At 43.4% G+C, this 15,327-nt stretch overlaps 1 protein-coding gene across 1 annotated transcript in view; it reads left to right on the forward strand.

Moving 5' to 3' along the window:
- tbc1d32 (TBC1 domain family, member 32) overlaps nucleotides 1-15,327 on the forward strand; it is a gene marked incomplete at its 5' end in the record, with an annotated part of 133,210 nt that overhangs the window by 72,130 nt on the left and 45,753 nt on the right. The window contains 3 exons of the mRNA XM_083642929.1: nucleotides 50-161; nucleotides 5,160-5,253; nucleotides 5,359-5,484. Of these exons, the coding sequence (XP_083499055.1) occupies nucleotides 50-161; nucleotides 5,160-5,253; nucleotides 5,359-5,484 (332 nt within the window). The remainder of the gene's footprint in view (nucleotides 1-49; nucleotides 162-5,159; nucleotides 5,254-5,358; nucleotides 5,485-15,327) is intronic.

Consider the following 15,327-nt stretch of genomic DNA (forward strand, 5'->3'; position numbering starts at 1 on the left):
TCCCGCGTTTTGTCTCTGCGCTCCTGCCTTCACCCGTCGACCTCCTCAGTGAGGTCATCATAGACAGCCTGTCGGTGGAGAGGAACCACGTTCTCGTCCGCGTCAGCGCGGTGGGCGGTCCGTCCGAGAGGAGGCTCCCCCCTCGGGCCCTGCAAGGCGAGGTCAGCTCCGCTCCACTCTTCATCGTAACCTGCCTTTGGGAACCACACTAGCTCTGTTTCCATCATGTCCATTCACCTGTCATTTGGATTTGACACAAACTTCCCTCAACGTCAGAAAACACATCCATGAGATTAGATTAGTATTGAACAAATTGTTGTTGCTCTTTAGTGTCAGCTAATGTTGGCCATATTTCACGCTGTCAGAAGAGGAAAACAAAGAAATGCACTCGGCGATTGTTAAAAATCGGCCTTCACGTAGCCTTCAATTACTATGGAATCCCGAACATAAACCTTGCACAAAGATTTTAATGTCTAGGAATTGTTATTATGACCACTACGCGGCCTAGTCTACAGTTAGCTCCCTACGTTAGCATCCTGACTCCTGTAACATGGCTTTCTCTCCCTTACGTAATGCGTTCAACGTGATTTGTATGCCTCACTCGCTTGTGTGTTTGTGAGTTACACGCCAACATTTTGGGAGATCCACCTACATGTATTTGACATCTTCCCAAAAGTAAGACAAGAGGATACAGCAGATAAAACTTGCAAAAACATCCATACTGCTCACCTGGCATAATCCAAGTCTCCACAAGCCCTGAGATGTCAAGTTGACTTGAAAAGATGTGATTTACACCTTGTTTTTAGCTGAAGAAGTGAAGCTGCTAATGCCTCCCCCAGACCTGACGAGAATTTACCCGATTGTGGCCAAGATTCCCCACTCCCGACTATCTCGGGAGTGCTCCCGATTTGTGCCTCGCCGGGGCCGATAATCTGCCCACATGATCCTGTAGTGTGTCACACACTACAGGATCATGTAGTGCAGGGGTGCCCACACTTTTTCAGCTTCGGAGCTACTTTTAAAATGACCAAGTCAAAGTGATCTACCAAACATATTTATTTATATATATATATACAAACTTGGCTGCCACAGCGAGATCTGACTGGCGCACCTGTACGTCAATCAAGTGGCAAGTAGCAAGTGTGTGACACACTACAGGATCATGTAGTGTGTCACACACTACAGGATCGTGTACTGTAGTGTGTCACACACTACAGGATCGTGTAGTGTGTCACACAACACAAGAAATTACCACTACAAGGTCATTAGCGTCTGGGGCTTATAGCCTACTCAAGGTCATTAGCCTCTGGGGCTTATAGCCTATAGGTCATTAGCCCTGGGGCTTATAGCCTACTCAAGGTCATTAGCGTCTGGGGCTTATAGCCTACTCAAGGTCATTAGCCCCTGCGGCTTATAACCTACTCAAGGTCATTAGCATCTGGGGCTTATAGCCTACTCAAGGTCATTAGCGTCTGGGGCTTATAGCCTACTCAAGGTCATTAGCATCTGGGGCTTATAGCCTACTCAAGGTCATTAGCGTCTGGGGCTTATAGCCTACTCAAGGTCATTAGCGTCTGGGGCTTATAGCCTACTCAAGGCCATTAGCATCTGGGGCTTATAGCCTACTCAAGGTCATTAGCGTCTGGGGCTTATAGCCTACTCAAGGTCATTAGCATCTGGGGCTTATAGCCTACTCAAGGCCATTAGCCTCTGGGGCTTATAGCCTACTCAAGGTCATTAGCCTCTGGGGATTATAGCCTACTCAAGGTCATTAGCCTCTGGGGCTCTACCTGCCGCGTGTGGAGCATTTTTTGCCAGGCAGGGAGGCGTTGTCTCTCCCGGACTAGATCTGATGATCATAAACCAGATAATCCTCTGAAGTTTTCCGCTATTTTCATGTCCTGAAGTAACTAGTAACTAGCCCATTTAAATTTCAGTCATTCTAATTGAGTTACTCAATTTGAAAAAGTAGTTTAGTTAGTTACCCGCAACACTGGATATGTGATACTTTTAATTCTACTACAGGTTAAATGGGGTCAACCGATGGCCAATGTGGCTTTATCATCGGCAGTTGAGAGACTGCAGTGCTAAATCAGCCAGACGGCAGGCAGCTTTTGTTTAATGAGTTGAACGAGGCCTTAACGAGCATTTCAGCACCATCCTGGACTTTTCTTTTCTTTTTACAGGAAAACAGCTGCATTTCTTTGGTAAGTGGCATCAGTTCCACTCTGTCACTCCTGTTTACCCATAGTCATTCCGCGGAACGTGTCTCCGTTAATTCCCGTCTCTCCTCGTGCGGGTAAATAAAACGCAGCGAGCGGAAGGCTGTTAAATAAATACTGAGGCTTTCCAGTTTACTAAATAAATTAAGCTGGGTTTCTCCTGGCTCAGAATGGGCCTTGGGGAGGTACATTTGATGTTTGGGTCAGTGTATCATCAGGGTTATCCTGGACACAGATATCAGTCATTGTCAGAAATTATTGAGCAATTTGGTTTTTCCCAGCAGCCCAATTTTCAGACATTCCAATTTACAAATGTGAGCCTTTTATCTTTGAAATTCTCTAAATTGATACAGTAAATAGATGCTTAATATCAGTCATTCCCAGAACTTATGGAGCAAAATGTGTTTTTACAGCAAAACAAGTTTAGAAAGGAAGCCATTTGAAGGTACAAATGTGGGCCTTTAACTTTGAAATGATCTCAAAGTGATACAGTAAAAAACTGAAAATGCTTGATTTTGAGTTAGTATGCAGTCGGGGTTGTCAGTCATTGCCAGGATTCACAGAGACAGACTGTGTACTGTATATTATTAAGGAGTGGCAATATTATCAGCTTATGTAGTCAGCCATAAGCAATGAGTGGTAATTCTGTGTTATTGAAAGATTACTGACCCTGGTTGATCGAGGCCCAGGTTCAATTCCCGGCAGCGGTACCTCCGGCTTTGGTCAGACGTTCCTACAGAAACAATTGGCCGTGTCTGTGGGTGGGAAGCCGGTGGGGTATGAGCCCTGGTCACTGCACTAGCGCCTCCTCTGGTCGGTCGGGGTGCCTGTTGGAGGGGGAGGGAAACTGGGGGGAATAGCGTGATCCTCCCACACGCTACGTCTTGCCTGTGAAACTCCTCGCTGTCAGGTGAAAAGAAGCGGCTGGCACATATCGGAGGAAGCATGTGCTCGTCTCCAACTCTCCCTAGATCGGCAGAGGGGGTGCAGCAACGACCGGGACAGCAGGGGCAATTTGCTAAGTACAATTGGGGAGAAAGTGGGAGAAAAATCCCCCAAAACTTGATTAAAAAAAATAAAGATTAAGATTGGATGGACTTTTAAAACGGAAAGTTGTCATTGAGCCCCAAAGTCGTGTAAGGAGTGCACGCCATCATCAGCACCTCTCCAACATCCAGGTCTTTGTGTTCAGCGTCTTGTCATTTCCTCCAGGAGGAGCACGTCGCCATGGGAGTGCATGGCGAGCTCAAATACCAGCAGGGATTATCATGAGTGGAGGACACAGACAATTAGATAAAGGAGCCCAAATGTCAAGCGAGTTACTCTTTCTTCAAACTAGGATCTGCCACGTTTAACGAATGCAGCTGCACGTGGGATCAGACGTGACTTTTCACTCAGACACTTTGTGCCTTTTTAAAAGTCACCGAGAAAGAAAGAAAGTCTGTGTGTACATATCAAATGATGGAGAGGAAGACGATGGGCCGGATTCAAACCTGAGATTCCTTGTGCCCCCGTTGTCGCTGTAGAAATGCAGATAGCCATATAGCTGATATAGATATTCATCACATCACCTACTGCACACATCTCGTATCCTCACAGCCTACTTCACAGTTTGAATTGGCGGAGCGCGCTACATAAACATCACTAGAGAAACCAGATAGTTTCACATGCAGTAAACACACAATAATAAAGGCAAAATAAAAATAAATAAAACACGCACTCGCACACACACACACACACACACACACACACACACACACACACACACACACACACAGACACACATATATACTGTATATATATATATACTATACTGTATATATATATTTATAAAACGGCTCTCTCAAATCAAGCAATCTGATTGGTTCACAGCCATTGTATAATTCCAGTAACCGAGTTCAATAACCCATGGCCATGGGTTATTGGTTGCCATGGCAACTCTCTTACTAAGAGAGTAATAATAAGGCTTACCTCAAATGACAACGTAGAAAAAAAAAATGGCGGAGACAGCTGTCAGATCCTTGTGAATCGATCTTCGCTTATAACTTTACTAATACTTCGCAGAAAATGATGTTTTGTACAAGAATAGATGCGGGCTAATGTCTTCTTTGCAAAAGAAAGGCTGTTAACCCCGCATTTAACCCCGTAACGTTAGTTGGTGTCGGGGTTTGCAGAAAGCATTCAGCTTCTCAGCAAGCGCTGAGAATGCAATGCTGCGCTGGAGCTGCCTGTCGCGGTTTTCAGAAAGCTCTCAGCTACTCAGCAAGCGCCAGGATTGGCCAATGTCAACTTCAGTCTCCAGAACGATCCAATCAAATCACCCGCATGTTCTTGCAGTCCCGCCTTACAGTAGTGTTTCAACTGACTCTATCAGAATGACATGCCAGTCGGAGTCGGACTTATAGTATTATTATTATTATTATATTATCATACTTGGAAACCGTTTTATAAAAGCAATATAGCACTCGAGCAGCGTGTGTCGGCCTGCGGCCTCGTGGGATAACAGTTTATCAGCGGGATATATTCACCACAACACACTTGCTCTCGTGATATATTGCTTAAATATACTATACTGTATATATATAATATATATATATATATATATATACTGTATATATATATATATTTTATTCTCTTCTTTTATTCTTTTATTTTCCTGTCATCCATTTTATGTGAAGCACTTTGAATTGCCTCTGTGTATGAAATGTGCTATACAAATAAACTTGACTTGACTTCACTATATATATATATATATATATATATATATATATATATATATATATATATATACATACATATACATACATACATACATGCATACATACATACCATACATTTACATACATACATACACACATACATACATACATACATACATACATACTGTACATACATATAAATAAAACTCCTCTGAAATTCTGCCTATCTTCATTCCAGGGAGCAAATCCTTACCCCTGGCCCATGTTCTCATGCTACCCTCTGCCTCAATGCTACACATTGGACACCCCAAAGACCAACCACAGCAAACAGGGTAAGACAAACACTGATTGGAAAAGCCCGTGTAAACTCAAACTTTGTCAACTTTGTGATTTTTGACTTAGTTGTAGTTTTGCTTATCTCTTCCTTTGTGGTGTAGACTCTGAGATCAGTGCGTTTCTGGCGTCATCTAAGGACACGGAGAAGGATGAGGGCTGGATGGAAATCTGCCGGAGACAGTACTGCAAAGCCATGACCACCAAGCCCAACATCCTAACTGGAACTGGTAGGTCTTCTAAGAAGCTTCAAGCCCTCCTCTGTTCTAAACATGCCTGGAGGCGGGAGGGGGGGATCTATTCTGCCTGGCAGAAGAAGGATGCACGTTTGTCCACAGTGTAAGAGCGCTGCTGATTAAATCCCAGAAATGCACCTTCGGAATTCTGCAGTTTGAAGTGAATTTTGCAGGCAGCAAATATGTCACGAGGGTTGCCGACAGATAGATGCCCTTCAGTAACAATACTGAAAAGTCAAACTCAGGTTCCTCGATGGACCCGAGATGTCAGAGGGTGGAACTGAGAGGAAATGGGAGAGGGATAAGAGAGGAACGAGTGGAGTGGAGGAGAAATCACATAAATTAATACATGAACCAGAAGCTGGTAGGTCAAAGGTCATACTATTCAAAGTAGTACCCCCGTGATGTCACATGCCTTTCCTACCATAATTGATTGCTTGCCTCTTCCTCTGTCTGCTGATAGGCCACAGATATATACTAGATATTTGTAGATAGATTCATATTGAATCTACTTACCAAGAAGATAGATCTCACAGTAGTTTAAGTTATAATCTCAAAGAGTTTCATATCTGTTAAGTCGTTCTCTATCGCAGACTGAGTTAATACAATGGTGATTTAGCCATTGATGGAAGCCTTTGCATTTTCAGTATTGTAGCATTTATGAACAGTGTGTCTGTGGAGACACCCCAGAGAGGGTTGGCGGAGCTAACACAATAGACTTGCTGTAACGTTACTGTAGGTTCCCAGCAACTCTTGTGTGAAGTAGGATAACAAGCTACCGGTACTTCTTTTTACGGTCTCTGCTAGCATGACCAAACAAACTGACTAACGTCACATGATGCAACACTGTTTGAATCCCACCTGCAGTTACCGCTCATCACCATAGGTGTCGCCAAAGAGAATGAAACAGAAATCTTCGAGATTATCACTTTAACCTTCAAGAACAAAGTTTATCAATAACTGATACCTGATAACAAATGCTGTGGAGTGGCTTTGATGACTAATTACCCATCTTAGGAGTAGATAGCTAGGATTGAAGAAAGAACAAAACATCCAAATGAATCAAGTCAGATGGCCTGCATTTATATAGCGCTTTTACGTTATGTTTTTTTTTTATGTGTTTTAATGTTGTGCCCCTTGACCACCTTAATTTCCCTGTATGGGACAATAAAGTTGAACTTGAACTTATCCAAAGCGCTATGTACCTACTCATTGTATAGCGCTTTTATCCAAAGCTACCGTAGATACATTCAACCATTCACACACACATTCATACACAGATGGCGGCAAGCTACCACGCAGGGTGCTGGCACAGCCTTCGGGAGCAATTTGGGGTTCAGTATCTTGCCCAAGGGCACTTAGATATGCGGGAATCGAACCACCGACCTCTTTTATCCAAAGTGATTAGTGGATGACCCGCTCTACCTCCTGAGCTACAGCCGCTAAGCCGCGAGATGAGTGGTTAATGCTTATATGCTGCACAAGGATTGGCTCCTTTCCTTTCATCAGTCAGCTGGTGAACTCTCAAAGGGTCATCTCTCTGCTCATTCAAGCCTTTTCATCCAGTAGAAAACATGATTAGGATTTACTGGATGTTCGCTCGCCTCCGCCTTTGATCTCCTGTTGCTCTCATCACTTCTTTAACCTCACAAAACGCGATGCTTCACTGGAGGAAATAGAAGCAAGTTCCACCTCCTACGTCTGGCTCGTCACATGAAAAAGCCGTGATGAGCACCTGTGTAGTGTTAATTTCGTCAACGAAGACGATGACGAGAAATGTCGGCTGCCTATTTTTACTGATGAAAACTAGACGTTAACCAAATGAAAACAAAGTTGTGATCACAAAAACTATGAGGAAATGGAAATCCATTGACATTTTTGTCATCAAATTAAAACTAAACTAAAATGTCGGGGGAGGGACATTGTGGGGAGGGACGAATTGGGAAGAGATCCAATCAGAAGAGAAGAAGAAGAAGAACTTAAACAGTTAGATCTGTGTCTGTATTGCACGTTCAAACCGTAAAACCACACACACACACACACACACACACAGAGGAAGGGACACAGCGTGTCAGCATGCAGTGAATACACATCTCACAGACCTGTCCGTCATTACCGCGCTCTAAAATCCCCAAATCTGAACCGATTGCTGTCATTCCCCTTGCTCTGTGTCCACAAGATCCCAACTGACATGACCATATGTGCCAAGCATGCTACAGTATAGCACCTGTCAATCAAAGACCACGACTCTAAACGCACAAGTCGGGTTTAATGCTCGTCACTCAATGTAGGGAAAACAAGGCTTGATGACTGAACTTCTCTTAAACTTCCAAGAAAGAAAAACAAACACCTGAATAGGCTGTATTATGTCAGGGGGAAAGTGGAGGACTGCAGAAACGCCTGTTAGATGAGCGGTGGATGGCGGCCGACAGTATCAAATCAATTTGCAACTTTTATGATATTCGAAAGATTTGATGATTTCATCTGCGCATTGAAGCTGGTCTTCACCCGCGCGTAATGACGCAACGGTTTATCTCACCTCACCCAGTGCCTTTGATCTCCGCACGCTACGAGCCGAGAATATTATATTGTATAATTGCTGTAATGCTCTAACAGTGTCAGAATACATTTGCCTCAGCAACTTCACGTTTGTAGCCTACCAGCAGCCAATATAATATAATGCCACAACGACACATGTGCGGCTGCCAAGTTAGAGAAAGCGTGTTGTAAACCAGAATCTCGAGGAGAGAAACAAATGAAACATCTGAGCTGGAGAGGTTGTGTTGTGGATGCGCAGTGCATGGAGAGGTGCAATATACTGTACACCAAAATAGAGGGGAGCATTGCTTCTTTGTGAAGAAGGAATGGGAAATTGTATTCTACTGCGCTATCTCAATTTGGCCATACTGGCGATAATTGTAATAATTTTGAGCAGAATATGCCTCCTAATTTAATATTTTATTTCATGGCCAGATGTGGCCTTTCTTATCTCATAGTGCAAGTCCAGCTGTTTATGTGCTTTCACTGACAAAATTAGGCAAAGGCCTAATTTTGTCCCATGCCTGCCTATGGTTTTATTGACACTGCATTGTTTCACCAGCTCTTTGTTCGGGGAGGGTCACTCATATTTTTACAATCACTTGTGGAGGGTCAAGGAAAAATACATTTTGGTCAGAGAAGGGTCACATCTTTTTATTTGAGAGCGCTCCAAATCCTTGTCCTTCCAGTACATGCTCCTCCATAAGCTAATTGGTGTGAACTGTTGAGCTGAAATGCCAAAGCAAATGAAAGTGGAAAGTGGCTGTTAATGGCCAGTAAAATGCATCAAATTACTATTTGAATTGCTTCAATGAAGTGTCTGCAGCAGTGGTAGAAGTGGACAAAAAAAGAGACCCATGTACTTAACATATTGGCTTTTCAGTGGCCACATGGGGGAACCCTGGGGAATTAAGCTCGCTACTGCTATTCATTATACTATGGAATACTCGTGCAGTGTATAGAGTGTAAATGGAGGCTGGGAGTTCGGCCATTCATCGGCCCTAATTACCTAATTAAAAAATCTGCCTCCGTTAGGTCACCCGCAGGGGTGCTCTTTACACTTCCTGAAAGATTCTGCACGATCGCACGTAAAATGGCATAGCTGTGGGCGAACACAATTCACTCACTCTCACACTCTCTCTCTCTCTCTCTCTCTCTCTCTCTCTCATACATGCACACACAAACTTTGCATTCTTATCATAGTTGTGATACCCACATGGAGCCAGTGGTTGGAGCACACAATCACTGGCTATTTTGCCAGGCCTCGCTCAGTCCTCTCTCTTCCCAGAGGGCTTTCATAGGCCACTTCCATGGCTGTTTCCAACTCCGCTCAGCTGTGCTCCTCCACTCAGGTGTGCTCCATCAGTAGCTAACGGATGAAGCTCTCCGTGGTGCTGAGCCTGTGTTCACTCATTTTGTCCACTAATTAGCCGATTTGGCCCATTTAGCTTCCTGAAACATTCCGCGCAATCACACGTAAAATGGCACACACACACACACACACACACACACACACACACACACACACACACACACACACACACAGACTTTGCATTATTATTATAGGAGATATAACAGACCTTGGTGATGTTCATATTCTGTCTGTATTAGAAAGTTGTTTTTTCATACAATGCTGCTTTAACATTCAGAGGAATGTTTAAGTATAACATTTTCATCAGGAGGATATTGGTTAATTGCATCTGATTGAAATAATGCAGATGAAAATGAAAAATGTGCATTGTCTAGGAGCGCAGTGAGGGATTACATTTAGGATCATAAAGTTGCAAAGTTATTAAGCTGCTTTATGTACTCGGAAGAGCAAACTGAGTTTTATGGAAAATTCACATCAAAAGATAATGTTCCATCCCAATCGAAAAGCGTGGCCATCTCTCTGGGGAACTGAAGCACTTCCAATTCAAAGCCAAAATAGTATTTGGGTGGAATGCTACTTAGGAGGATATTCCTCTGTGAGTGTGCGATGAAAGGGTACATGTATACAGTAGAGAAGAGGTATTTGTGCTATACTGTATGCCTTCTTGTTTGTTTTTTCATGATGCATTTGATGATCTGAAAGCATAATTCCAAATCAAAATATGCATAAATTAGCTGACAAAGGTACCGTATAATCAATTTGGATTATTTCCAGTGGGACTAAAGTTTAAGCTGTTGATACTGGCTGTTCATTGATGACTTTGCGGGGGGTGCTGAGATTTTTGGGATTCAAAAGTGACTTTTGTACAACCCCCAAACACACACGCGCACACACACACACACACACACACACACACACACACACACACACACCCACATACGCACACACTTGCATTTTCAACTACTGGAAGACAGTGCTATGAATGAGCATATGAGGGCCATTAATTATTATTTTTTTCTCTCTCAAGATAGCCTCTTCGACATGTTCCTCAAACTGCAAACCAAGTTGTGAGGTGACCTAAGGGTCCCAAGCAAGACTGACCCCCCTCTCAAAACACCCCAATTGAAAACGTAATCATTTTTCTAGGCCTATTTTACAATTATGAAATCATTTATGTTACTACAATCAAGGTCTACTTTTGATTTTGATAATTAGGCAATTTCTTTTAATCAATTTCAGCCAACTCATTCAAAATTCTGCAACATTCCATGTTTTACAGTTGATATCATTTGTATTAGCCAAATTCCATTCCGTCCATTTTTGTCTGCATTGCGGAAAACCACAAAGTCAAAAACCATGTAAATGGGATGTTCGAACAGTATTTACCCTAAAAGTACAGTAGCTCTAAACTCTAGAATTGAAAACTTGAGGTGTTGGAGTTTGTAAGTTTGTAAGTATTTTCTTTGAAGGTTAATCCTAGCCGCGCCTGTCTAACCTTTGCGCGTGTCTCGCCCCTCAGTGCTGGCTGACCTTCTGGAGAAGGTGGCGGCCCATCTATCCAACTCTGCCACGGAGCGCTTCTTCCCTCCCACTCCGTACAAAGGTCAGTAGAGCAGAGCCTCTTCTCCGCACCGTAACAATGGAGAGTAGCTACGGGCCAGTCCGTGGTGCTGCTGACAGATATATGGCTTTTGGCACCTTCATGCTTCTTCTCATGCTCTCCTGGGTAACAGAAATGACAAGGCAGATTTAACATTGCTCTGGCTTCAACTGTGTGTGTGTGTGTGTGTGTATCCTCTACAGCAGAGGTTTTCAAAGTGGGGAGGCGGGCCTCCCCAGGGGGGCTCCAAACAGTTTCAGGGGAGGCTCAGTGAACTGAAGTGAAAAAAATAGTTACATTAGTTATCAAAAGGAGATCACATAGAATAGCCTAAATGTCTGTGCCATGTTAAAGATATAGCAATCTGGGAACCCAGAGTCTATTTTTATTTGAAATAGACTCTGGGACAGCCCTACCTTTTTTCCCGGCTTCCTGTAGGCTACAGCGAGCCTCTCTTGCCACCGTCACTTCCTTTTCCGCGTCCGTGTCTAATAACATTAATACATAAACACTCTGCATAGAAGACGTCCACTCGTTTCACAACAACAGTGGAAAATGACTGGAGGTGTAGTTGTTGTGACTAATAGTATGGCCAAAGTCGCGGTGCAAGTTGCTATTCAGACTGTAAACAGTGGAGCACTGACGTGGAAAAGAAAGTGACGGTGGCAGGAGAGGCGCGCTGTACAGGAAGCCGGGAAAGAAGGTAGGGCTGGCTGTCCCAGAGTCTATTCAAAGTCTTTTCAAATAAAAATAGACTCTGGGTTCCCAGATTGAAGATATAGTTCAGTGATACTGTACGGGGAATTTTACTGTTTTCCCCCACTTTATCAGAGTCACAAACAATTAAATGCCTTCGGACAGACATTTTCTCTATTTAGTCTGAAGTATGTCAAACAGCAATATCAGGCTATCTTGGCTCAACTGTTGAGTATCTATGAGATCAAATAACATAATCATGCCCCCTTAGGCGTCCGGGAATTTAGCAAAACTTTGCTAAGCCAGTAAACTGGCAGGTGGGTGGAGATGGTTGGGCTTTGTCCTCACACTTTGTCTGAGGGGAGGCCCACACTCTCAGACTTTGAAAAGCCCTGATCTACAGTGTATTCTGTAGGGTCCAAGTTGAGCACGCATCAGACTTTAGGAGCAGAGTTACCTACAACCAGTGTTGTAGTCGAGTCCGACTCCAGGACACATTTTTAGGACTTGGGACTCGACTTGAACCTGAGCACTGCACTGATGACTTGGACTTGGACTCGAGCATTCATGCATTCAGACTCGGAAGTTGGAGACTCGGACTCCGACTTGTTAATTGATAAAGACGGTTTTATTTTATTATTATTCTTGTAATAGGCTCTAATTTTTAGGCCGGTGGAAAAGTGTTAAAACGAGGAGGCGGCCAGACGCAGCCGCCACAGTAAATCGTCACCATCTTAAAATAATGGCTTACATCACTTTTTCAAGTTTTTCAGATAACATAAAAAACTGAACCAAATACAGAATATATGATATTTATGAATCATTCCACAATTTTTTTGTATGACAATAGATAAGTATTGACATTGACATACAAATAACACTGTCAATTATGTAACATAAAACGATTAGATAACTGATTAGATGACTTAGGCCAATTTACGAACATGCCATTGTGACTTAGGCAAAAAAAAAATGACTTAGGCCTGACTTACAGTTGCATTTTATGTCAAGCGTGTGATTTAGGCCGTTTTTTTTTTTTTTTTAACATTGTCTTGACTTAGGCAAAAATAAAACGGCTTAAGTCACACGCTTGATAGGCCATTGCACTACCAGGTAGGAACAGCATGATCTTTTCAATTAAGGACTTAGTTCCATTTTACCAGAGGTGGCCACCATCATGAAGAGATGATTTAGGCAAAAATATAATTTTCCTCAAAAAGTGACTTGGGCCATTATTTTAAGAGGGTGACGAAATGAAACATGAGCTAGCTGTCAGATTCGTCAGGTTCCCAGGTTAGCATTCACATTGAGTAACTCCGACTTCTTTTTCTTCATCTTAGAAGGAGCTAGAATCCAGAATGGTAGGAGCAGATCAAATTGAAAGTAGTCACAAGTTCATAAAATTCAATAAAGGCATTATTTCTGCAGCATGAGGAGATGAAGGTCTCAGAGAATCCGTCATATAAATTGGCTTTGGGCTATCTTCTGTCAGCGGCTAAATGTGCACATTAGCGAGTAAAGATAGGACTGTATAAGAATGAAAGTTGAGACAGTGTCTTTGTGAAGTTCTTAATAAGCAGGAAGTTGTTGGCCGTTATCTCGCGTTCTCCTTGAAGTTTGGATTCCCCCTCAGAGCCATGGCGCTCTTTCATCAGTGCCGTAGGGCACCCGTGTGCCGCGGTGTACTCGCCAACTTTTATAAATGAGACGACTTCACAGAATATTCCATCTTCAACCGCTTGTGTTTTTCAGTTCAGCTATGTTATAGTCATATAGTCACAGTCATATACTACACGCTATATCTACAAACAACATAGACATCATATACACACTACACATTTTACAGTACAGTATCGTCTCTGTAGCTATCTTCATATTTCTCTGGTCACAGCAGTATAGTCTCTGTAGCTATCTTCCTATTTCTTGCTGGGGGCTGAATGGGGCCGGTATCTAAGAGAGACAGTGAAAGAGTGTTGTTGATATTGGCACAGTTCATACGATGCAAATACAGTAGATATGCCATAAATCATGTGTGTGAAGAAGAGAGAGAGAGAGAGAGAGAGAGATAGAGAGAGAGAGAGAGAGATCACAGTGGTTTCCGATAAAGAAATACAACAATTTGTTTTTTGTTTTCTTCAACCAATCATATCGTGGTATCTTCCAATTATTCTGAAATGCTGCAATGGAAATGATAGAATCAGAATTGGGAGAGAGCATAGAACATCAACTAGGACCAAAAGGGGGGGAAATGGTGGGGGGGATTCACACACACACACACACACACACACACACACACACACACACACACACACACACATACACATACACATACACACACACACACACACACACACACATATACACATACACATACACACACACACACACACACACACACACACACACACACACACACATACACACACACACACACACACACACACACACACACACACACAAACCTAAACCTCTGTCTGTTTCTGTCCATGCTGCCCCATGATATTCTCTTCCACTTGACTAAACAGCCAGCAAGGACACCAGGCAGCTGCCAGTCCTCTGCCTCCTGTGTGTGTGTGTGTGTGTGTGTGTGTGTGCGTGCGCCCACATCTGTGTGGTTGATTGACGTTGAGTAGAGTCTCTCTGCCCTCCTTCAGTGCCCTCATTGTACGGAGCGAGCGGTCTCATTTGGTGAGCATTAACCTCTGTCAGCTCACCCTTCATGCTGCTGACTCTTTACGGCAGCCATCCAGCAATCCACTCTCTTTCAGACGCCTATTGGAAATGGACGCCTGCCTGGCAAACAAAGAGCGGGCGCCATTTATCTGACGGTTACATCCTAACAGCTCAGAGGAGGCGCTGCACTATCTCCACTGAATCTTCCTTCAAATATTGATTTTGTGACCGCGTTCTGCTGCTTTAAAGGGAGGAGCCATCTCTCGTCTTGGTCTGGCCAGTTACGACTGAGTGAAAAGGAACAATGCGCGAGCTCTTCAGCCGGAGTTCAACATTTTAGCCGAATGAGGCCAGAAACTTTGAACAGAAGGTGAAATGGGACAGTTGCAAAGATAGTGATGTCTGAGGAAGGGCTTGTGCCCGTAACGTTACCCATGGTGCTATTCGCCCTATGTAGAAGAGACAGTCTGGCTTGAGCGACTAACAGGAAGTGTAAACACAATGTAAAACCCATGTGTGTTTACACTTCCTGTGGCAGAGCTTCCAGTGGGCCACTAGCTTTGACCAGAGAGACGATCTCTGGTTTGACCAGGTGTAAAGCAGCCAGCGTTTGGAACAGGAAGTCACCAGGTGTAAAACAGCCAGCGTTTGGAACAGGAAGTCGTAACACAAACAGGTCAAGTGGGCGAGGCTACATAATGTGAATAAGCTACCAATATGGGAGCTTCCTCTATTGTGCAGACTCTGTTTTTTTCAATTCTGATGTTGAAAATGTTCCACTGCAGTTGGGTGAAACTTTTCACTTCACTTTTCAGGAACTAAAAAGAACTGCATCTAGAGACGGTTTCAACTCGACAACATAAACATTTGAAATCTCCCAGCTTACTTCCTGTTGCAGTGTTTGCTAGTACAATACTAGTCTCGCTGGCCAGCTTCCTCTCCCTTCCGTCCGAGGAGT

The sequence above is a fragment of the Poromitra crassiceps genome, assembly GCF_964638095.1.
Source record: "Poromitra crassiceps genome assembly, chromosome: 9".
Lineage (NCBI taxonomy): Eukaryota > Metazoa > Chordata > Actinopteri > Beryciformes > Melamphaidae > Poromitra > Poromitra crassiceps.